The sequence below is a fragment of the Rhynchophorus ferrugineus genome, unplaced genomic scaffold (assembly GCF_030347505.1).
Source record: "Rhynchophorus ferrugineus isolate W39M unplaced genomic scaffold, kcgeb_rfMv2 rfM3, whole genome shotgun sequence".
NCBI lineage: Eukaryota > Metazoa > Arthropoda > Insecta > Coleoptera > Curculionidae > Rhynchophorus > Rhynchophorus ferrugineus.
In genome coordinates, this window is record NW_027472582.1 from 51,209,699 (window position 1) to 51,237,266 (window position 27,568).

General features: G+C 31.0%; 1 protein-coding gene across 1 annotated transcript in view; it reads right to left on the reverse strand.

Moving 5' to 3' along the window:
- Positions 1-27,568, reverse strand: part of LOC143194089 (uncharacterized) — a 97,430-nt gene that overhangs the window by 3,238 nt on the left and 66,624 nt on the right. Inside the window, exons 4-5 of the mRNA XM_076400655.1 lie at positions 18,522-18,655; positions 17,016-17,217 (exon numbers count right to left, since the gene is read on the reverse strand). Coding sequence (XP_076256770.1) covers positions 17,016-17,217; positions 18,522-18,655 — 336 coding nt within the window. The remainder of the gene's footprint in view (positions 1-17,015; positions 17,218-18,521; positions 18,656-27,568) is intronic.

The window sequence follows — 27,568 nt, forward strand, 5'->3', positions numbered from 1 at the left end:
ATGGTCCCGTTTGACCCAAGTCAGGATCTGATAGGGGAAGATCCCCCCAGAATTTGATCAATACATCATTTAGATTAAAACATGTTCCAGACATTTGGAAGATGCTGGAAATTATAATGATCCCAAAACCTGGGAAGTCACCAAACGAAATAAAATCCTATAGACCTATATCACTGCTGCCAGTAATATCTAAGGTTTTTGAAAAACTCCTGTTGAAAAGAATAAAACCGATCATAGAGAGATAAAACCTAACACCAACACATCAGTTTGGGTTTATTAACAACCACTCATCAATTGATCAGGTCCACAGAATAACAGATGTTATTGAAAAAGCCTACGAAAGTCAAAAAGTATGCTCAGCTATATTCTTAGATGTAGCACAAGCCTTCGATAAGGTTTGGCATGAAGGCCTTGTTCATAAACTACAGAAAATGCTACCAAAACAACACACCGAACTATTAAAATCATATATTACAACCAGAATGTTTAGAGCCAAACAAGAACAAGCTTACTCTACAATAAAAGAAGCTAAAGCAGGTGTACCACAAGGAAGTGTACTGGGACCAATGCTTTATCTACTTTATACTTGTGATATACCACAAATGGAAAATATCACGATGGCTATATTTGCTGATGATACTGCGATTATAGCTGTGGGAGACAATAGTGAAGAAGCCTCAAGAAAATTACAACAGGCAATTGACAATATAAATAATTGGACACAAGCTTGGAAATGTGCAGTACACCTATAAACAGACCGTACAAGCACCAATAACATTAAATAACACTATCATTCCATAATAGCAACAACGCTAAATATCTCGGAATGAATCTCGATGCAAAACTTCGCTGGAAGGAACATATAAAGAAGAAAAGAAAAGAACTGGAATTGAAATATAGGAAAATGTACTGGCTAATTGGAAGAAAATCACAATTATCAGTACGTAATAAATTGCTATTATATAAGCAAATATTGAAACCTATATGGACACACGGAGTTCAATTATGGGGATATTCTGCAAAGAGTGACATAAACTAAATATAAATTTTTCAGAACAAAGTCCTGAGAGGTATTGTGGGTGCACCCAAATACTATAGGACTGATTTTCTACATCGAGACCTTCAGATACCCACTGTCAGTCAAGAAATCAAGAGAATTACAAGAGGACATGAGGAAAGACTCAATTATTATACAAATATTGAAGTATTGCAACTTTTAGATACCACCAGAACAGGACCCAGACTCAAAAGAATCAAACCATCTGATCTTGTGTAGTGAGGTGCATATGTTAAAAAATTCAGCACTGACATGTATAAACATTATTTCACCAGATACTGAGTTAGGGCCGATGGGTCCTCCTAGTTATATACCTAGATTTAAGTTAGCATAAAGACAAATTGTAGGTTAGACGGAAACGACTAGTAACAATGTATTAATTAAATAATAATAAATAATACACAAAAAATACGCGGAGGTCGCGGATTGGATTCTCAACAGTGCCAGTAACTTTTGTGTTCTAGTTTGGTTGAAAAATTTGTCAAATCACCGAGAACCTGAAGCGTTCCTTATTTTCAATCATTGTTTCTTTATTTGTATTCTTCCTCATACGGACAGCAATTTTATTTGTGCTATCCATTGTAACCATCATTGAGTACTCACTTCACTGACTTCAAAGTGATCAGTTGGTAGTGGTTGAAATAAAATCGTAAACAGATAAATAGATTTAGGTAGGTATTAAGCTAAATTGTGAGTATATAGTAGAGTATAAAATATGTGTAGTAGATAAGTTAAATAAGTTTTTTATTTATTTTTATTTAGTTACTGCATCGATTATTATGTACATATTTTATTTTAAAACGCTTTTTTGTCATAAAAATCTAAGTTTAGTTGTTTTTAAATTTTTAGTGACTTCCTTATTTTTTTTGTCGGTTAAATTTTTTTGTCAAAAATATTTTATTTTATCTGTTTTTAGTAAATTAATGCTTTCATTATCTTGCGGTCGCTGAATATATACTGACTAAATAAGATATCAAAGGGTCAAAGAGTATGACTCTTCCTTTAAAATTGCGCCAATCCCAAAAATAATTTGTAATTGATGGAGGAGGATATTAAAATGTCGCATAGATTTTAGATTTGTTCTTCAGAATATACTTATTTTAAGTACTGTTTTTCCTATTATTACCTACTAATTAGTGCGGGCATTAAGTTAAAGTGTTATATTTAATTTTATTATGACAGAATACGAATCCATTGTTAATGAGAATTTGAAAAAATTCAGATATAGCGCACAATAGATACAAAAAATAGGGTAATGTTTTATATAACCATCTAGTAATACATTTTATGATAGTGAACCATGTTATAGTCACCAGAAACTCTCTTTAAGATACTATAATGCAATAGCTTCACACATAGAAAAAACCTAATACAGCTTTAGTTTATTGATAGCTATTTAGAGTAAATTATGTGGCTCGGTGAATGGAGGTAAAACGAAATGAAACAGTGGTGTTTACATTATGTGACCGTTATTTATTGAAGTAAAATAAAATTGTGGAACATGCAAAATAGACAAAATGGATGGCAGCGGTGTTACCTGTTGACGAGGCTTGGGCAGACGATGGTGGCACGTCTAAACCAAACGATAGTCGAATACTGAATGATTGGAAATACCCTTCAATAACATCCCAGATAAAAGTCTCGGGGTTACCAGCTATTCGTTATCGGGTTCTAGTTGGCACCCCGCCCGTGTTCAACATCTGGCATTATATTTCTGGGTATTTTGTAGACCGTTATTCCACTATGTAAAATTCGACATGCCTCAAAGTCGCTATAAAAGCTATACAACATCTATAAAAGCGTTGCACATGATTGTTGCTATTTATATTCCTCGTCGAATAATAAAAAAACATATATGAATTATCGGAAATGAATTTAAGATTTTTCAACATATTCCGCAAAAATCAACGCATCTTTTTTTTCAAAGTTATGATCAAATTTCTTAGAGTTATTCACATCTCGATTGAGATAGAGAATTCTAAAATAAGACAAATCATCAAAACAGTTTTTCGGGTATCGAAAATTTTTGACCACCTAATTTTTTCTTTTTTAATAAAATAGCAACTAGGTTCCAGGTCAGAACAGCACGGCACATAATGTATAGCTGTAATAATAATATCGCTGCCTTGATCGTTTAGAAATTTTTTAAACCGATGTTTTTTCCGACCGAATTTTTTCTGACACCTTCTGAAGACTTCTGACAAAAACTAGATGTGTTAACAGGTGTTAAACTAGGTGTTAACAAGGCTTTCAGATCAAACTCAATGTACTTAAACGTAAACATTCCTCTTTTAAGAACCCGCAGAAATATTATAAATTCGTGGAAAATGATATCACAGGGTCACAAATAAGATGGTTATATAAATTTGAGGATGCCTCTGCAATAGTGATATAAATATTAAGAGATACAAGCAATAAGTAATAAGAACAGTAATAAGGAAAGTAGCACGGGAAATAATCATGCAACTTTGTTATAATATGATACAATGACATGACAATGACAAAAATGTATATTAAAAATATATAATACTAATTTTATTAGTTTTTATAACCAATGATCGCATTAATTTAAACATTGGTTAGTTATCTTATAACTGTAAATAGTTGTATATTTATATATATGTATATATATATATATATATATATATATATATATATATATTTATATATATGTATATATATATATATATATATATATATATATATATATATATATGTATATATATATATATATATATATATATATATATATATATACATATATATATGTATATATATATATATATATATATATATATATATATATATATATATATATGTATATATATATGTATATATATATATATATATATATATATATATTACTTATATTACTGGTTATTAAATGGACATTAGAAACAGCGAAGCTACTTAGAATAGAAAATATTATTATTGTTCAAACAATGCTTAAAGGAAAGAATGGTTGTAGGTAATTAAAGCGTGCATATTAAATTAAATTAAGAGTGTATTTTATAGCACTGAAGAACAGCCGGAATTATGATATTATTTCCTATTACATTTTATACACAGGTACAATACACTTTTTGACTCTATTGTCAATTTGGCACTGACCACTAAAACGTCTTTGTCGTCTTGAACTTGGAAAGTGTTCTGTAAAGTGAAAGATATACTGCATTAAAAATACAAATTAGTTAAGTTGGTGATGCAAGCTTGCTCAAGGCAACATTTAGTTGATAATACGTATTAACGGCGAAAGATTGGAGTCTAATATGTTATTCACAGTATTATCGATTTTAGACTACTTCTTTCTTATTATTTCTTCATTTTCTTCTTGCATCCTGTCTTCGTTGGGCTACATAGAATTACCAGGTATGAAGAATTTTTATCTTTCAAGACTATATATGATTTAACCAAATTTGTTGTATCATCGTTTAATATGATATATGCTTCTCAAGTAGGCTATTCATATTTCATTGAAATAAACAGAAATCTGAGAGCGAAATACCTTCGGAGCACTGTCATATGCCATATGAATAATTTTAACATGCGATCCAACGATTCTGTACTGCTAAGATTTATTTCAAAGGTTCACAACCAACAATCACCACAATCTATAATGACATTATACGATGGTTTATTTCTGTCTGAAATCCTAACTCTGGGACTTTTCATAGTATCAGGCTTCGGGCTATGCTCTTTATCATTTACGTTCGATTCACTCGTGTTACTCGCAAGATTTTAATATCAATCACAGTAACTTTAACACAGCGATTCTAACCTATTTTATTGCAGTTAGATAAAATAATTATATATATATAATACGTATTAACGTTATTATATATATATATATATATATATATATATATATATATGTAATAATTAATTTAAACTTTTGAGACATTTTGAGACTTTTTAGGAATTGAATTTTATCTAACTGTATCACTATAGAACTGAACATCGACCGTAAAAAGTTAACTATTTAAAACTGGAGCCCAAAAGATGCTCGGTAGTTAAGTTGTAATTAACGGTGAAATTAGATTCTATGGAAAAAAACGCTACTGGTAAAAACGAGATGAAGCCTTGAAATTAATTTTGTTTTTCCAATAACTTATTATTAGGTTAGAATCGCTGTGTTAAAGTTACTGTGATTGATATTAAAATCTTGTTCTTTTGTAGGTGTGAAAAAGCGAAATGTGGCCTTCAAGAATCTCCAATTTTAACATTTTTTATAACTTTTTACCGAGTGAATGAGTCTGCGTATCCAATATATCTAAAACAGATTCTATATCTTAGATTAGAACATGATTTCCTTGCATACGAGGAACTTATAAAATAATCCATATTAATCAATAAACTCCAATAACACAGGTTTAATATAAATAAAATTGCAGCTTTTTAATCCAATTTTGATTGGAATGTATTTAAAATTTGGGCTTTCTCAATTTATAATATGAGAAAAACTGCATATCACACAGCATGAAATCTTTTTGTTGGAGTTCAATTTGAAATAAAAAAATTAATGTATTTACAATAAACCTATTTCTGTGATATTGCATAATATAATTCAGGAGGATATGTTGTTAGGTTTTGCATAATGGTATAATAAGAAGAACAATAATGGGGGAAATAAGTATAAGTTTATTAAAATAATATTTGAAATTTCAAAATCACATTTATTTTTCAACATTTATTCCATTGCAATTTGAAATAAAATTATTGATAGTTGAACATTTGGTAATAGCAACTCTAGCTTGCTTAATTACCATTATAATTATAATTATTATAACATAGTAAACATCATAATGTACCATAATAATGTATCTTCGCGCTCTCACTACTCAAAATATAGCAAATAAATGCAAGACATTCAAACTGAACGAGATGTAGGGACGAATTTTATTCTTTCAGCTCAAAAAACAATATGCACTCTTATCCATCAAATTTAATTAAGATGAATTGAATTAAGGAAGGATTATCAAAATATACTATATAACCGTGGTAATATTTAGATACATAAAAGTTAAACAATACATAGCCCTATGAAGTTCAAGTGAAAATAAGTATATTAATGCTGTTTTATCTTATATATTATGATAATAACATACATAAATAAGCTTCGCTCTACATAAGGACGCTCAAACAAGATGAATCCCTCTTTTGTTATTACGTTCTGTTTAATTATTAATGTGTTAGGCTTTTGAAGCATGATTCTTACAGGATTATCATAATTCCGGCTGTTCTTCAGTGCTATAAAATACACTCTTAATTTAATTTAATATGCACGCTTTAATTACCTACAATCATTCTTCCCTTTAAGCATTGTTTGAACAATAATAATATTTTCTATTCTAAGTAGCTTCGCTGTTTCTAATGTTCATTTAATAACCAGTAATATAAATAATATATATATATATATATATATATATATATATATATATATATATATATATATATATATATACATATATATATACATATATATATATATATATATATATATATATATATATATATATATATATATATATATATATATATATATATATATATATATATATATATATATACATATATATATGTATATATATATATATATATATATATATATATATATTATTTATATTACTGGTTATTAAATGAACATTAGAAACAGCGAAGCTACTTAGAATAGAAAATATTATTATTGTTCAAACAATGCTTAAAGGAAAGAATGGTTGTAGGTAATTAAAGCGTGCATATTAAATTAAATTAAGAGTGTATTTTATAGCACTGAAGAACAGCCGGAATTATGATAATCCTGTAAGAATCATGCTTCAAAAGCCTAACACATTAATAATTAAACAGAACGTAATAACAAAAGAGGGATTCATCTTGTTTGAGCGTCCTTATGTAGAGCGAAGCTTATTTATGTATGTTATTATCATAATATATAAGATAAAACAGCATTAATATACTTATTTTCACTTGAACTTCATAGGGCTATGTATTGTTTAACTTTTATGTATCTAAATATTACCACGGTTATATAGTATATTTTGATAATCCTTCCTTAATTCAATTCATCTTAATTAAATTTGATGGATAAGAGTGCATATTGTTTTTTGAGCTGAAAGAATAAAATTCGTCCCTACATCTCGTTCAGTTTGAATGTCTTGCATTTATTTGCTATATTTTGAGTAGTGAGAGCGCGAAGATACATTATTATGGTACATTATGATGTTTACTATGTTATAATAATTATAATTATAATGGTAATTAAGCAAGCTAGAGTTGCTATTACCAAATGTTCAACTATCAATAATTTTATTTCAAATTGCAATGGAATAAATGTTGAAAAATAAATGTGATTTTGAAATTTCAAATATTATTTTAATAAACTTATACTTATTTCCCCCATTATTGTTCTTCTTATTATACCATTATGCAAAACCTAACAACATATCCTCCTGAATTATATTATGCAATATCACAGAAATAGGTACATATTTACATTATTGTAAATACATTAATTTTTTTATTTCAAATTGAACTCCAACAAAAAGATTTCATGCTGTGTGATATGCAGTTTTTCTCATATTATAAATTGAGAAAGCCCAAATTTTAAATACATTCCAATCAAAATTAAAAAGCTGCAATTTTATTTATATTAAACCTGTGTTATTGGAGTTTATTGATTAATATGGATTATTTTATAAGTTCCTCGTATGCAAGGAAATCATGTTCTAATCTAAGATATAGAATCTGTTTTAGATATATTGGATACGCAGACTCATTCACTCGGTAAAAAGTTATAAAAAATGTTAAAATTGGAGATTCTTGAAGGCCACATTTCGCTTTTTCACACCTACAAAAGAACAAGATTTTAATATCAATCACAGTAACTTTAACACAGCGATTCTAACCTAATAATTTATGAAGTTATTGGAAAAACAAAATTAATTTTAAGGCTTCATCTCGTTTTTACCAGTAGCGTTTTTTTCCATAGAATCTAATTTCACCGTTAATTACAACTTAACTACCGAGCATCTTTTGGGCTCCAGTTTTAAATAGTTAACTTTTTACGGTCGATGTTCAGTTCTATAGTGATGCAGTTAGATAAAATTCAATTCCTAAAAAGTCTCAAAATGTCTCAAAAGTTTAAATTAGTTATTATATATATATATATATATATATATATATATATATATATATATATATATAATTATTTTATCTAACTGCAATAAATTAGGTTAGAGTCGCTGTATTAAAGTTACTGTGATTGATATTAAAATCTTGCGAGGAACACGAGTGAATCGAACGTAAAAGATAAAGAGCATAGCCCGAAGCCTGATACTATCAAAAGTCCCAGAGTTAGGATTTCAGACAGAAATAAACCATCGTATAATGTCATTATAGATTGTGGTGATTGTTGATTGTAAACTTTTGAAATAAATCTTAGCAGTACAGCAACGTTGGATCGCATGTTAAAGTTATTCATATGGCATATGACAGTGCTCCGAAGGTATTTCGCTCTCAGGTTTCTATTTATTTCAATGAAATATGAATAACCTACTTGAGAAGCATATATCATATTAAACGATGATACAACAAATTTGGTTAAATCATATATAGTCTTGAAAGATAAAAATTCTTCATACCTGGTAATTCTATGTAGCCCAACGAAGACAGGATGCAAGAAGAAAATGAAGAAATAATAAGAAAGAAGTAGTCTAAAATCGATAATACTGTGAATAACATATTAGACTCCAATCTTTCGCCGTTAATACGTATTATCAACTAAATGTTGCCTTGAGCAAGCTTGCATCACCAACTTAACTAATTTGTATTTTTAATGCAGTATATCTTTCACTTTACAGAACACTTTCCAAGTTCAAGACGACAAAGACGTTTTAGTGGTCAGTGCCAAATTGACAATAGAGTCAAAAAGTGTATTGTACCTGTGTATAAAATGTAATAGGAAAAAGTCTAGCGACCTTTTGTAATAATTGTCACAACAGTTATTAAAACAACCTGTTGAAAATAAGACATTTTTTCTGCTCATTTGATTTAATTAATCTGTAATATACAAAAAAAAATCCTCTTAGATAGACGCCGACAAAGAAATTGGTTCCAGTTTAAAGTTCTCTAGCAAAACCAAATAATAGAGACCCCTTCGTGAAGGTAAAATGCGTTAGATAATTAAAAATAATATTATAAGTTAGAATATTAAGTTTCCACACTTTTATTGGAAATATTTTCTAGCATGTTACAGCTACACTAAATATATAAGAATATGGCATCTGTGGCTAAAATCTCGAAAAAATTAAAAATCTATCAAATGATCACCTTGATATTAGCTCCACTCGAGCTCAAATTTTTGAAATCTATAATAACAAACAGTATAAAAAGATAGATACACAAACAAATAGTTTTTTGTTACATACAGAATTTAATACCATTATAACAGAGTATGCTGTCAGTCTGGGAAGTATCCATAGAAAACTTATGCAGGCATATCTTTGAGAAATGTAACTGTTATTCATACATTGTTATACACTGAGTCTTTATACACTGTTAGGAAACATAGAATTTAAATAATATGGTCTCAAAATATTATGACTTCGTCCCTATCAACCAATCGAATTCATATGGGGGCTGGCAAAAATTACAATGGACATGCAGGTCAGAAGTGACTTAGACAGTGATTTAAGTGACTTAAAACCTGAATGTGATGATAGTGAAAACAACTGCAGGTGCGTAATTATATACAGACTACAAAAGAAAATAAATGCAGAAAATTGTATTCTAGAGTATGAGATATTAATATGCAGATATATAAGTCTAGTTATTTTGAATTATACATAAGCATTGGGTATGAGAGGATAAATACTAACTATTTTAAAAATAAGGTCAAATTAAAGTAATTTTATGAAGAAAATCATACACAGCTAGTAACAGAAGAAACTAAGGAGAAATACAGAGATATCAAAATGACTTGACGAAGAAACAAGAACTAAAAATCAAATTGAATTAAAGCTTGGATTAAAAAATAATTATTAATTAGGTTAATCAAGTTTCCACAAAAAATTACTGAATATCGCTATATTTTTATGCGTCTGTTATTTTAAAACAAATCATTAAACCCTAATATTCTCATAAAATATTTCAAAACAATCACCTCTTATTCTATTTTAATCATAACCTATTTTTATGAAATTCTATCAAATTCTAAATCATTGTATTGTCGCAAACAATGTACAATACTAACGAAAACTGTAATTATGCTTAAGCCAACATGTACGCCATCGAATCAGTATACTAATGTTTTAGTGTTAAACAATACAATTTGAACAACGCGAGTTCCGGCAAATTCACTGCAGCAAGCAAATCAATTTCCCGCGTGTTTGCACTGATTTCCCCCCCTGTTTACTCTGCACTTAACCTCCGCCATATTACGTAAGATTTTTTATTTTCAACCCCATTGTTTTCGTTGACGTCGCAACTAGAGCATGCATATTCATTAAATGGGAATTATTTAGCATCTCCTTTCATATTTTGTTGAAATGCCAGTAATCAGAAAAGTTTAAATTTGGGTTAAAAGTTACAGTTCAAGTTAAAGTTTATTTCGAGGGAGAAAATATGCTTCACTATGTGAAAAGACAAATGTAGTGAAAGCGTCATAATTTTATAAAATGTATTAATTTATTACTAGTTCCTGCCGACTAACTTACAGTTTTACTCCACAATAACTTCAAACAGAGCATTGATCTAGAAAAACTCATTGCTCCTTACTTATCGTCTAATAAATTATAATAAATTAACTAAAATAAATGTCACTTAGCCACACTAGCTTAAATGTCATTACGCTACGCACCTACTCAAAATTGCACAGTTTGGTTCTCTTGAGACGGCGCTCTAGTTCAATGTTGTACAAGAGTTGCAACATTTCGGTGTTTACATGGGCGCGGAATCATTCCTCATATCAAGTTTCGAATCTCTTTATTTTCTCTATAAGAATTGGAATCCGAAAATCTCGGTATAAGCAATCGATCCAGTAGTATCCACAATAATTCTCAGCACTTTATTCTGAAATATTTTGTTTGTTTAATATTATTTTTCGCAGACAATCCCCATTGCTGAATTCCGTAGGTCCAAGTGCGTTTTAGTATTTGCTTGTATAGTACCATCTTATTATATACGGATAATTTAGGTCTTCCAAATAACCAATATATTTTTTAAAAACTTAATTCGAGTTTTGTTCTTTTTTGGTGTGTTCCTTGCAACGAAGTTTTGCGTCAACATTCATCACAAGATACTTAGCATTGTGACAGTATGTTATGAGATAACAGTATTATTTATATCTATTGGTAAGTGAACAATTCGATTATAGATAAAATCTATAAGAGCTGATTTACTCTCGTTAACTTTTATTTTCTGGCTGGTATAGCTCCATTTATTTATTTGATTAACTTGTGTGTTGCAGTTTTCTTGTTACTTCTTCGCTATTGTCTCCAATGACAAGTATGGCCGTGTCATCAGCATATATAGTAACAGCATGTATAGTACCAATTTCTATTTGTGGCAGGTCACATGTATAGAGTAAGTAAAGAATAGGACACAAAACACTGCCTTGTACTGCACTTGCTTCCGTTTTTTTTTCATTGTCGAGTAAGCTTCTTCTTGCTTAACTCTAAACATCCTGGCTGAGCATAGGATTATATAAGTTCAAAGTATTGCTTCTGTAATATGATATGAAAAGTTTATGCACCAGTTCTTTATGCCAAACTTTATTAATGGCTTAATGGCTTCTTGGCGCTACGTCCAAGAATATAGATCAGCAAACTATTTTCTCTTCGTAAGCTTTTGCAATAATGTCTGTAATTCTATATACCTGTGTAGCGACCGCTACGACTCTCTAGGCTACCACGTATTCACCTACATCACGTTCAATGGTTGCCAACGCTGGTGCATTGGTACTATGCGGTTCCCGGCTATGTAAGACCATCAGGATAACGTCTCGTTCTTTTTTCTCTTTTATCGACCCCTTGTAACAGTACCACTTCCATAGCGCTTCCGTACTTCCTTTACCTAACCTAATATCCTGTCAATTCTCCCGTCGACCACATGTATCATTTAATATCGAATCGAAAATTATTTAACCAGTGTTTTCAGTTCCCGTGCGAATTCCTTCCACAAAAATAGTAGTGAGACTTCGGACAAACAATCGCATCGACAGCCACACATTCCGACCGACCAGACGAACATTCCTACACGAATGATTAGTTGAATATTCGTTGATAAAACTAAACCGATGTGCAGGTATTTTTTTAACACGATGTTTTGGTTACTTCAAATATTTCTAATAGCTGTTAAATTGGTCGATCCACTTCATATGGTGGCTTTGCAGATTTCAGGGTTGGGTTGAATATACATGGAGTAGCCGAAACAAAAAACTAGGCCTCTGGCATTTATAAAAGGAGTAAGAGCCATATGTTTATTTATAGTAGAGTAGATGTAAACAAAGGTTGCTATCTTCACTATTCTGGTGTGAAGTGGTTACTGTGTTAGGGGCACCTTTATAGTGGAAGACGACAGTATGGTCTGCTGCGAACTTCTATAATTTAATGATAAATGAATATATAACCTCAAGAGATTGTTGTAAACATAAATGTAACCTAAAATGTGCTTCCTAACCACAACTGTCGTAAACAAAAGCGCGTAACTCTAAAATATGGCAAGCTGGGTTAGGATAAATGCGCGTGAGCACTTCTGGCTAATCTCAGCATACACGACTTTCTTTTTATCAACATCTTATAAGTAGTCTCTCTATTTAATGTATCTGCGAAATACTAAATATTGTAGTTGTGACCGAAACCTAGTATTGCATGATTGTTTATGACAGTAGTGGCGATAACAAAGCCACCATTCTATAACTCGAAAAGGCTTTGGGCTAGGTGCCAGCTAAAATCTCAGTAAACATACCGTAGTAAACCTACCAATGCCTTATTTGTATTCATTGGGAGATTAACCTTACAATAGTTTTGACGTATACTTCTAAACAAACAACCGACCGATTTGCTTGCTTTCCACTAGTATCAATTTTTAGATTTTTTCTCTCGTTACTTTGGTGATGCTTTTAGGCCATTATTAAAACCTAATAATATGATACTGATATAGATGCCTAAGTCCTGCCAGGTCCTTGTGTCCTAAATAATTCCGAATCCAACTATTATTTTTAGCCCGATGAAATATTACTTGTGGCCAAAGACTCGTCCAAGAAAGATTTACACATAAAAGTTCTACATAAACCAGAGTAATTTTCACATGATCTCCTAGTGGGGTCAAAACTTACAACAAGCAGATTGTTTAGTGGCACAGGCTATAAACCATACAAACTTGGTAATGGCTTGGCTAAAAATGACCGATAAATTAATCTAAAGCTTATCACAAACTATATCGGAATTGATTCGAAAAACAAATGAACGTGTTGACACTTTAAACACTCATTTTGACAAAGATCTTGGTGGCCACGCCATCCACTATTATGAGGTTTTGTTCTCATTTTGGTTTTTTTATTAATAACACTACTTGCAATGAAGGACACCAAGAAGATCTTTCACTTTGGTATTTCTAATTCAACCTCTCGGCATGTCTAAAACACTCGTTCTAATAACGTATCATATGAGTGTATCCTGTGTAAAATGAAAGGTTCACTGAATCATCCGAAAGTCCCAAATATCATTCCAGATCAATAGAAACAGAATCAATAGAATGGCCACTTGTTACACGTAATGTTGATTCAAAAGTAAATGTATAATCTAAAATCTTAGGAAATATAATTTAATATATTTTCCCTATTCATCTATTTATTTGTTCTCTGTTACCCTTTAGCCTGCCCTCGTAGATTATCTCATACAACATCGCAAAATATTAAATACAAAAGGCAAACCCGCTCGATTTTCCGATTCCAAGATGGTTGTCTTAAGCGCCATATGAGCAAGAAGACAAATTCTGTTTTATGACCAATTTAAGACCTAAAACCATTCGATAACGAACGCAGCTAAACTTTTCCAAAGTCGAGACGGGACATAAAACTCGACGATATAGCGTCTCCAGAAAAACACGAGCCTAAGCCATCGTGGCCGAATTTAGGTCAATGCTCGCCCAAAAACGGAAAGATAAAGATAAAACAATTAATTATATTCGGAGGAATGAGGAAAAATAACAAACCCAAAACTGACTTTAATTAGTTCCCTCTCTTTTTGTCTATATTTTGTTTGGCGTTTTCTAAAAAGAAATGCTGAATAATTCCCGTTTAATTAATATTTATGTTGCAATCTGACGGCAATGCCACCAGCAGTATATTGGAGAATAAGTCTTAATATTCAAGGCAAAAGTAGGTAAATTGAAATTCTATAGAAAATAAATTCTTGTAACCGCTAGCTACCTTTTCTGATTTTTGTCAGAACTGAATTTACATCTTGGAAAATTAACTAACATTACAAATAAACTATTAACTTAATTTACCATTTCAATTGATCAAAGAGAGATATTTTTTGTTCCACATGTGCCTAACATATAAACCTTAAAAGATTGATTAAGTACAATTAATAGTGTAATTGATAACAAAGTAATTAATAGTATAATTGATTGGAATCCATAAATATTTCGAGATCATTTCTATGCTGGAGGTTTCATTGGGTTTGATTCTTCATTTTGAGATACTCTCGATTGACTATTATTGTTTAAATAGTTCAAAGTAATAATAGTATATTCATTAATAGAGGATATCGACGCTAAGTTCATTTGATAATTTTTTAAAACATTTAATCGCATATAGCTTCTGCCAATAAAACAGCCAATATACGTCATAGATACGCTAGTAGAATTAAACTTTGAGCGGATTATTGCTTCTCATTTTACTAGTTAAAATACCAGTATTACTCAAGTTAAAAAGAGACTGGATGCTGTCTAATGCATCGAAACATGTAACCAATTTCGAGTCTATAACATTCGATTTATGTTACTACTGCGTAACACTGTTGTTTTGGGGATAGATTTTACAAATTTAGAACTGCTGCATATTATTTGTGATTATGCTGATTGAAAATTCAAAAGTCACTAAATAGTCAACGTTAGGTGTCAGTAATCAGATGCCTCGAATACAATTCATATAATGGTGGGCCTTTCTTGTCAGTAAAATAAGTTAGAGTGTTAAATATTGACATTATTAAACATTAATTTGTATTATTGGAAACATATTGGCGTGTTGCATCTGCGCTTAATATTAAAACAAGCACTCTGGCTAAAATTTATTAAAAATTCAAAAAACAATATAATGTTGAATTCATTGAAAACAAAGCGTCCTCGTACAAAGTGGGTGACGAATCAAGATCACCTTGATGTCATTCGAGATCAAATTTATGACATATATAAAATCAGTGAGTAGTATTTTATAAATATAATTAAACACAATAATTTCAGAAAAAACTGTTAAGCTGGAAAATAGTCATATAAAACATAGAGACATGCAGATTTTTATGTAGTAATAAAAGTAATCCCTTCAAACAGTGCTAGGAAACACATGATTTAAATTTTCGACAGGTAACCTACAAAGAGGTCCAATAGAACTTAAGACTTTTCTCTTAAAATAATATAATTTTTAAAAGCACCTAATAATATTAACGAAAATTTATTATTTCTAGACGACACATGGGTATTACAGGATGGAACCTTGACAAACTCGCTCAGATACAAAAAAAATGACAAATAGAGGAATCGTGAACAAATATTCCATATACTAGATATTAAATATCACAAACAGTGATTTTGACAGCGAAAGTGACTATAACTGAATGAACTTTTTTGTTGTGGGATTTTGGCCCAATGCTAACCTTTGCCAACATAGAGTGAGAAAAGTGGGAACAATTAAAGATGAGTATATACTTAAAATTGGTAGAAAATCGTATTTTAGAGGGTGAAAGATTTGTGTGCACGTGTATGTTATTGTACATAGGAATTAGCTTAGAAATTTATGACAAGAGAATTAATATTAACTGTCTTGCAGATATGGCAAAAGAATTAGGGATAATGCAGCAATTAAATCGAACTTTATGAAGGGAAATGTACACAGGTAAAGAAACTAAGGAGAAATATATTGATATCAAAATGACTTGACAAGGAAACATCGGAACGAAGGAAAGTAGGAACTTGTACTTGAACGGTGTTGCGTCTTTATATGTAAACAGGAAACATTTAATTATATATAATTTACACGTCGATGGGCAATATTTCTTTCTTCGATGGGTAAGATAGTTCCGATGTCCTCTATATAATTAGTTGTAGTGTTTGACAGTTGCAAAAAGTTAGGTTAAGTTTGTATATAAGCGGAAAAACAGTAAGCATTGTAAGATAGAACAAGAATGTAAAAGTTTAAGGTAACACGTGCAGTGTGTAGAAATTAATATAAGTGAATAAAGTCCATAAACAGTTCAAAACATAGTTTACTATTTGGTGAATCGAAATCGCGGATTAATCGCCCCAACAAACGGAATTAAATATAAAATGGTAAATATGCATTCTAATGAAATACATTACTAACACATTAATTGTAAATTGAATCGTATTAAAGTAAATTAAGTGGATTAGTATTCCACGGTATATATAAAAAAAACAAAACGCCTAGAATTCTGCTTCATAGGTAGTGTGGAAAATAGTTCAATGTAAATATAATCAAATACAACCCCAACCTACAAACTATTGTGTATAAATATTCGATAGCATATGCATAAGATTTATTAAACTATAATGTAAAAATAGATTATATTTTGTTATGTCAGAGTAAAAAAAAGGTAAAGCTTTTATTTGACGCTACAACATTGCGACATGACGTCACACATTTTGATGAAATGTACTGTCTCTTTTATTAGGACTATTATGTTAATTTAAAACATTCATAAATAGTTTAAAGATGTTTTACCTCTTTGTGGTATTGGTTTTCTTGCACTAGCTAGCTCCAGCTCTACCTCGTCGTAATAAACGTCTGGGAGAAATGCGATACATCTCAAAATCAGTCTGCCTTCTTCGTCGAAATGAATTTCGTTTAATGGTAACTCTAAAAACAGGTCACTCCATGATCTCTCGTGCGCCTTCCTGAAGGGGTAGTAATCATTCTGTGCCACCTATAACAATATTTTATAGTGTAACGCTTCGATCATAGATTTTATAACTTTAAACGTTTACGAAATTTACTTTTTTCACCTTTATAATCCTATAAATTAGTTTTAAAGATCGATAGTTTGTATTTCGAAAGAACGTATCTTTGGTGTCTATCCACTAATCGGTCCAATTTTTTGTGTCTTCATAAGAACTAGAACGCTCGTCAGATAAGTAACGACACATATCAGAACAAGCAGTAATGAGACTGAGTAAGGTCCGGAGAAAACAGCGTGTGGGGTAGCATTTCCCATTCTAATATTTCCAAATATGTTTTCTCCTTTTTTGCAAACTGCCGTCGAGCATGGCCAAAGTATAATATATTTGTTTCCTTCGCGCAGTCCTCGGCTCAAACGTATCAACTTTAGTCGATATGCGATCTCCATGCAATTTAATGCACAGTAATTCCATCTGTTTTAAATTCTTTAAAACTAATTTATAGGCCGATATATAACCTGAACTAACTTGATAACATATACAAGATATGCAAATTATCTTATATGGATTGGAAATTATTGAACATGATTATGTAATTGGATTAGAAATCTTACTGACAATAAAACATGAAAGTTGTTTCAAAATGATAGCTGCAGATCCTTTAAATATAGTATTAAAATTATTAAAATAAATATAGTATTATTTAAAGCATACGATCTTAAACTACTGAGGGGAGAGGCTATTTAACCCAGTCAATTAGTTTCTTCAAGCTTATAATATACACATGATCAAATATTCTATAAATATTTTTGTAGCAACAATAAGTAAAGTAATAGTTATATTAAAAGTATATGTATAATGTAGCAAGTTTTATGTAGAGAAGTTAAAGAAATAATAATGGAAATCACTGCTTTTGTACTAGTTGAGAAACATACTAGAATTAAACATGTATGAAATATATGGCCAGGCATATGAAAATGTTACTAAGGAGATAGTCATTATTTTAGTTTTCCACTAAAGTCTGAAGTGACCTTATTGTTGTTAAGTTATCTATTATAATAATTTTAAGAATTTTATTAATATTTAATGGTTTTTAATAATATTAATGCTTTAATAATTCTATTAATCTTTGATTATATCTTTGTTTACAGTTTGCTACTATATTCCAGCATGAGTCATATTAACCTAAATAGGATTATAGTTTTCTTTTAATTAATATATTTATTAAATTCTGAATTAATGAGCTTAAAATAATAAATATAAGAACATACAAAAAGTCTAAAAGTTAAAATTAGTAATGAAAATAATATATATAATCTTTAAGAATGCTTACCATTAAGTCATTTAATTTAAACTGTAGCGTCACTGGTGGTCGAGATGGTGGACTAGAACAATTGGCTCGTAGAACATTCCCGACATCCAACAGCTCTCTACCTACACTAATTGTGGGCGAAAATTCTGGAAGCTCTGCAACAAAATATTATATCCGTTAAGTAATATATATATATATATATATATATATATATATATATATATATATATATATATATATATACATTAGGATTTATGAAGGATAAAGATTGTTATATTTGTTTTTGGGTTTTATTTTTTTTACCCTTTATCCGTCATTATATTAATTATCTACATAAGTAATTTATAAACTACTAAAGTAATAATATACTAAGAAAAATTTAAATAAAATACTTAAAATTTAATATGGTGATTGTAAATACAATATTAGCATTTCGAATCATCATGTGAAAAATGAAGTGCTTAGTCTTGTTCATTGTAGTTTTTATTAAGGTTTTATTAATGTAGTTAATGTAATGGAATGATTAAAGGGCTATCTTCTTCACATATTCTCTATTTTCTATATAGATACACATTTCCTAATTTATTAATCATATATAGAAGATCTTTTTTAACTTCCTTAACTTTTCTAAGCTTTTCAATTTCAACACTAATGGAATGTTGATTAGTGTTGGTTCATGTTTATTTATCAATCAAAGACTTCACATATTTACTTTCAAGTTTAAGTAACGTGATGACTACATTCAACTTTTTTTTATAAAATAATAACGAGTTATAAAAAAGTTAGGGTACGGTAGTGTTTGAGATAGTGAGCCAATTGTTTGCTACTGCAACTGAATTAATAAACAATCTTTGCTTCTCCATTTACCATGTAGGTCAAAATTTTTTTAAACAATTTTAGCATAATTCTGACATCTATTTCATTAACACATCAGGAAAGTACCACTATGTTAGCAGCAGAAGTTGTGTTAATATTTAATTATAGGTAAAGAATGTTTGCTTAAAGACCGTAACAATTCATCATGTGAATCATATCTGCGGTGGTGCTACTTGTGATTACGTCAATGAAAATTCCAATATGTATATGATTTGCTGTCAATGTAGAAAATGAAATGAGTTGTGATATAGATTCAGGACTTGTGGTAAATGGTAACATGCTCAGTGTACAAGCAGTACTTTCATCCAAAATTAAAATTGTTATTTATGTATTAGACAATAATTGTGTTTAAACACATTATAATATTCTCGTTTTTTGCTATAGCGGCTAGTTTACAAAATGTCAGGAATCTTATGGAAACTCGAAGAATCAAATCCAAAAAGGCGCTTCAAGGAACGTTGGGCTTTAGTTCCTACGAAGATGCGGCCTGGAATGGGCATCAGCTGATTAGGGACACCCAACCGAAAGGAGAATGGCTCCTTAGAGAAGTTCCTTAGTTCCTTGAAATCCTCAAACCTTGAGTGGACGTAAGCATATTATTTCTTTCCAATATGTGAACTAAGTAAATCATTTGTTTACAGAGTAAAGGGACGGATATATTTTCGGGATATTTCTAGATAAGATATTTGACGATAGTATATTTTCATGATCGGTTTTTTAATAGCATATTTTATGAAGGGATCATTATTCATCATTCATGTTGATGGTGGAACGTCTCTTGATATGATATTTTTTGGTACTGCGGCATGTTATATGTGCACTGTCTATTTCGGTCTGAGTTTTTATACTTAGATAACAGTAATAAGGATTGAATTGATTAAATTACGATTGTGAATATTAATTTTTTAGTAGCACATTAGAATTAGAGATAAGTTTGATTATTATTAAGTATTAGTTTAAAGTTGTAATTATTATAGTTATAAGATAATATATAAATAGTTTTAATCTCGTCATTCTTTCATCTCATTAATCTCATCTTTCCTTGTACCCTTCTATTATTCCACTTTATTTAGTGCAGCCCATATCTCCTTCGTGTTCTGGGAAATCGGAGAGAGCCAAGAACAACGTGTGTTATACATGCCCATTGAGCAAATCCACCCCTCCCCCTCAATGAAGGAAAAGTTAAATTGGATCAACCCACGACCATTCGACATTAGTTATGTTATAACAAATAACTAAAATAATAATCGAATAATGATTATTATTACAAAAAGCTAATAGATTTTAATCTTAATTGGTGAAAATTCTCATATGGAGTAAAATCAGTAGTGCCTTCAAATAATTTTTATACATTATAAATAATTAATGATCCTGTTAAATAACAATAGCTCATCAAACCCGAAACATGTGAATTATCTAGGGGTTATCTATTACGAACATTCATCTATAAATGTTTCCTATCATAACAATTATGTAAAATATTGCGTAAGACGAAGAGAGAAATTTATCACTGCTCTATTTACCGATCCTAATAATGAGACAGAGACATCTGTTAGATAATCTTAAAATTTCCGGAATTCATTAATCACTCCCTCTATATTACTGAACTGGATGCCACTTTCTCATCAAACACAAATTCTGGTAAGTGTGTATATATAAACAGCCGGTTTAGATCGCAGACATCTCAAATATTCGTATATAGTAACAAAAATCATTAACATCGCGTTCATAAGACACGTCTAGCGATGTACGCGTGACTAAAACCGAATCTAAATTAGCAGTCTGAATATTTCGCATAAATTCGATCGCTGTTACTCCTTGTCTTACGAGTATTAACATATCTGGAAGAACGAACTATTCGATTTTAATAATTTAACCGGAAGAAGCGGTCCATTTAGAGAACAATAGTTTCTAATTTACATCGTCGTTTGCGGTAATCCATAAACTAATAATCTTCGACAGGGAATAAATCCCGTTGTTCGTCAATGAATATTCATACAACGATATTGTTTACTATCGTGCCAGATATTTATTTGCATGTAATTATTGGGTGTATAATTATAATTCGGAATTGCGTTAGCGGTAACACTTGTCGGGGAATTGAAAAGTTAATGAGATCGTTGAGCGTAAAGCGAATGTTTGAGAATGGTGGCTGATGATCGGAAAACGAAAAATAAATTCCAGTTAAATATTCGATCTATGTATATACAGTTTATTAATGAGTATTAGTTACATTCCTGTATAATTAAGTGATTAACGGAATTCGGTATGCTGAATTCTTTTGAAAACTAATTTGCTTTCAATACTTGTACAGGGGAAAGTTTAAAAATAATGCAATTATGTGGTGTGGTGACGTGCTTTTTTTAACCGACTTCGAAAAAGTAGGATATGCTATATTCGGCTGTGATTTTCTTTTTTAATGTATGTTCGCCAATTACTCCGTCAATTATGGGCCGATTTTCAAAATAATTTTTTTATTCGAAAGAGTACATTTCCGAGGTTGTCCCATTGGAACCAAATCAGGATGTGTTGTGGGGAGGGGGTTAAATCGAAAGAAATATTAAAATTTCAAAGGTACGTACAAAGTTTTCACATATTTTTATCTAAAATAATCATATATTTGTGTAAAATGTTATTGCTGGAAAATCGGAAGTCGTTCAGTGCAAAAGCCATTCAGTTGGCTTTTTAAGCACTAACTATGGTATATAAGACCTCTTAGAAATATTGAAGACAATTGTTTCTATGGTGTAATGCTTAAAGCATTTAGCTCCTTAATGGAGATCGCGGGTTTGATTACCGGCGGAGACAATAACTTTTTGTTGTTGTTTAGTTAAAACACTTGTCAATTCACCTAGGCTAGGTCGCGAACCACGGGGCCTGAAGCGCTCCTTATGTTCAAAAATTGTTTCTTCATTCCTATTCTTCCTCATACGGGGGCTGCACCTTTATTTGGCCTACCGATTATAATGTTAAAAAAATAACTGTGTAATTCATTGAGTAAATATCTAACAATAAAATGAGAAAATAAAATATTATTATGTACATATTTTACTTTAATATGTTTTTTTGTGTTAAAAATATAACTTTGATTATGTTTTAATTTTTATTGAGTTCATTATTTATTTTTGAAGTCGGTTCAATGTTTTTGCTAAAAATATTTTATTCAAATTATACAGTGTATTTTTGATCAGCGATAGTATGGAGATTGATTTTAGTGCTGCTCTAGTCCGTTTTTAAGAGTAAAACTGCTAAAGTTAAAACGGCTTTATTTACAATAAAACTTATCAATTACAAAATTGAGACTGGTATAAATAATTAATAAAAACAACTTTCACATAGTCAAATTGTGCGCTTGGTCAAGGCAAGTTTTTAAATGTTCTATGTTAATGTTCTGTTTAATGAAATCCGTTTGATTTGTGTGAAGACCGTAATTGTTTTTTTTTTGACGTAACCAAGATGAACAGTTAGAGCAAATTGGTATTTTGCTAAAGGCAGTTCAGGTTCTAGATATTTAGTTTTGTGGGCGGCAGAAATCCTGGGATACGATCCTGGGACCTGCCGCGAGAGATAACTGAGTAGGGTTTTAATCAGCTGACTATGATTTTGAAAGGTGCCAAGGAAAAACGGTACACTGAGCATGTTCGTAAAGCTTTTCACTAACGAGATTCCGGATTCGAGATGGATGCTCGCGTTCCTCACAAACCATAGGGCATTGGTAACGCAAACATAACACAACGTTACGTAACATTTTCGGATAGAAACACTTGGATATGAGCAAGTTGTCTCTCAGGAATGTACTTGTACCATAGAGGTATGGTACAAAAAAGCAAACTGATCGGACCGGCATTTTATACAGTGTCGCTTTCTGAAAGATTGGAAGTTTTTCTGAAGTGTAATGGATATATGTTAGGAGACTATCCACGCCATTGCCTATGCAGATAGCATGTTGGATTTGTGCTGACCATTGGAACCTGCGGTCAAATTGAAGCCATGAGAGATGTATGACACTATCTGGTGCTAGTGGCTAGGTACTTTATCGATTTGCAGACGATAGGCATTGAATTCGCTCCGACGGTGGAACAAAAGAGCCTGAGTTTTTCTCAGATTAATCCTGTAGTCCCTAGAACGTGTACTGGTTGAGTTGCGCGTGGAGCATATTACAAATGGCATCGGGACAGCATCTGGTGGTGAAAAACGCTGTTTGGTCTGCATAAATTGCTTTGTTCGATTGCTTAGCGGGTAGGCATTTTGCCATGTACAAATTAAACAGTGCTTGGGCGAATAGAGAACCTTGTGGGATATCTGCGCAGATTTTCTTCCGAGAGGAAATCGACTCACCAATCTTTAATTCAAAAGGCCTATCTTCCAACTGTAATTGTACGGATACTTCAAATTTTATCCCCCGTTGCTCATCTATTAACAGAGACGGTAGGCTGGCTTAACTGTTTTTCTCGCAACCTAATTAGTAATTAAGGAAGGAAAGGCCTATCTTGACCTATTTTTTCTTGTCTCGATAAAAAATATACTTTAAAAAATTTCTGAGATTCATATTTTTTATGGGTTTTATACGTCAATAAGTTTCTTGAGATATATCGGCTTATTTACCGGATCGAAGGTCTTTCAACGGGTTGAAATGCCTATTACGTCGGAATCTGTCATCATTCTCCTCATCTCGAGTATCTTACTTGGTCCCAAATACGCCTGGTTTCCTAATTTATTCTTACATTCTAATTAGAATTTTAGAAATAACCTTATCTAAATATCCCGAACTAATTCATATATGTTTCGAGTATTTTTGTTTTAAATAAATCTAACACAAATAAAGTTAACATAAATAAACACCAAACACATAAATGAATTAGATGCCTAATCTAATTTTTACACTAATCATTTACATTATAACAGGTCAATTGATAAGTCCCCGGTCTACCATAATAAATCACATTTTTTTGCAAAATTAGTTTTTTTTATTCAAGATGATACCCTTCAAGGATAATACACTGATTATAGCGACCCTTCAACTTTTCGATACCATTTTTTTATTACGATTTGTCCTTTGCTGCAAAATAAGCCTCAGTGTCGGCGATCACATCTTCATTAGACGAACATTTCTTGCCAGTGGGCATTCTTTTGAGATCTAAGAACAGGAAATAGTCGCTGTAGGCCAGATCCGGAGAATACGGTGGATGAGGAAGAAATTCAAAGCCCATTTCATGGATTCTTGCCATCGTTTGTCGGCGATTTCATTCTTTACACGGTCCAATAATGCTATGTAATAGTCGCTGTTGTTGGTCCTTGCTTTTTCAAGGTAGTCAATGAAGATTATTCCATGCCTATCCCAAAATACAGACGCCATAACCTTGCCAGCCGACTGTTGCGTTTTCCCACGCCTTGGAGCGGGTTGATCGTGTGTAATTTACTCGGACGTCTGTCGATTGGATCTCGGAGTGAAATTATGGAGCCATGTTTCATTCATTGTCACCTATCGACGCAAAACTCGGCTTTATTACGCTTGATTATCTTCAAACACCACTCCGGATCATCAACTGGTGGTTCTTTTGTGAGCTCGCGCAGCACCCACTTTTCACAGAGCTATCTCATCCCAAATATTCGTGAATTATGTGATGTACACGTTCAGTTGATATCTTTAGAGTGTCTGCTATTTCACTCAACGTCAAGTTCGGTAACAACCTCTTTTGGGTGTCCACTGCGTTCACCGTCTTCGGTGCTCATTTCACCATGTCTCAACTTAGCATACCTGTCCTTGATGGTTGATTTTCCTAGGAAAATATCCGGAAACTCGGCATAAAGCCAAGTTTTTGCTTCAACCGTATTTTCTCCCTTCAAAAAGCAATATTTCCACAACACGCCTAATTCCTTTTTATCCATTTTGTTCACAATAACAAAAGTTGCTTCACTCAAAATGCTGTAATTCACAAACTAATGATCCGACAGCTCTCAAATTTATACACGTATCTTTTGAGGGTTAGGGCTAGCTAAAACATATGAATTTAATTCCACTAGCGCTATCTATGTGTCAGGCCGGGGACTTTTCAATTAACTTGTTAAAAATCGATAGTTTTTATAATGATTTTTCATGGTTACTCTTTCCAGGAATATGTTGCGCACATTGTTCTAATCTGATGCTCAAATCCAACAAATATTGGGTTTTTCAATTTTGATGATAGATCCTTCTATTTTATCTTGCGGCACAAGCTGCAGCGCATTGCATGATAAGCAACCTATATAATCACTCAAATTCATACAGATCTATGTCATTAGAAATTGTAATTCTCTACTAGTGATTATAAATTGATGCATTTTGGTCCGTTACATCACGAGAAGTTACATTGAATATTTTACGGTGTAATATTCTAAACATAATGTCATACATGGGTCGTTAAAATCAAAATAGAATTGGAGGTAGTACTTCATTATTTCGTACATACCAAATTTAGTTTCAAAGGGCCAATTAATAAATTTACTTTTAATACAATAACGGAGCAGTAGGAAAATAAAATTTATATTTTTATAATAGGTGGTTTTAAGGGTATATCTCTGGTAATACTTATACAATGAGATTGTATGTTATATTATGATAGCCTCAATAATTAACTTATTCAAGACTAAGCACTTGAAAATTGGAAATGCCAAGTGGCTTTCTTCATCATAATTTGTATCATTTTTGAACTACAGAGTCTCTGTTAACTGTCTTTATTTCTGAACTTAGTTTCTGTTTGAATTTATCTAATTCTTATACAACGAAGGGTTAACATGCGGTATACTAAAACCATACTTTCTAAGTCTTACAAAATATTTTAGCAATCCCATTTTAATATCAATATTAGAAAGAATTTTAAATAAAATAACTGTCATTGTCACTAATTATTCTACAAAATACTTATTTTTCCTTAATTATCAGAAATTGTATTTATTTCCAATAAAGCAGATAAACATTTTTTGCATTTTCTTAATGGGTTAAAATTTTACTCAGCTTTTCATCCAAATCTGTGTTGACAAAATATAACTTTCGTTATTCTATTAAATTTTCTCACAAACTTTATGAATTTTATTTTAAAATAACTTCAAGAAATTAAAAGGAAATTTAGAAGACAAACGAGATTCTTTGTGGAAGTTCTTGGAATAAACTTTTTTAATTTTCTCTAGTTTAAATTAATTGTAGTTGAATAGTTGGATGGTAAACGAATGTAATTTATTTAGATCGATTTTTAATTATTTGGTTTTTATAAAAATATGGTTTCTAGCGCGGAAAATTCATTTTGTATTATATATGTATTATATAATTATATAACTTACTTTGATAACTATATACCTTCACATTGGTCCTTTTATGGGACTGTACATATTTTCTGTAAATTTTGAAAAGCAATGAAGACAATACATGAGTGGGTAATGGATTTCCTATTTAAAAAATCGTGTCTTGGTGTCAATATTTGATGAACAGTTAGTGTTCTAAATCATTTAACCAGCTGAAAGGAAAAGATTGAAGCAAATTTTTTTTTAATTAAATTCCTGAAAAAAAAACATGAAAATGGAAAATAGTTATAGCTAGCAATGAGCCAAAATTAAAGATGAATCACTTTAGAATAATAACTAATTAAATTCATAAAAGCACCTGTTGCTATTATTATTTATTTGCATTTGTTACACCTTGTTTTTCTTAAGTCAAATTTTTCCCCAATAGCTTACAATCAATAGGTACATGTGATAATCGCTTAGTACCAGGTCAGTAGTAGAAGATGGACGCTTAAAAACCTATAGTTTATCCAAAGTAACAGTGAATTTATGTCATCAAAATATACAATATATTACTACAGTTTGTAAATTCGTTTTAATACCAGATAATATTTTCCTTACTAATTTAATTCCAGTTTGAAAAGAGATACAATGCTATCTGATAAGTTCGAACATGTAACCGAATCAGCCTGCAAAAGTCGTTTGGTGGCCAAATGTCTGCAACATTCTTAAAAACATTAGTGATAAGAGATTATAAACCGGAAAACGTTGTTTTGGCGGTTTTTGTCGGTTTTGGTTCAAAATGCTGAGGCTAAATAAATAGTTATTTAGAAACAGGTTACGTCTCTAGTTAATAACTTAAAATTAATAACAGAAACGAGATAATGGAGGCCCGTTCTTACAAATGAAATGTCTTAGAGTACTAGTATTGATAC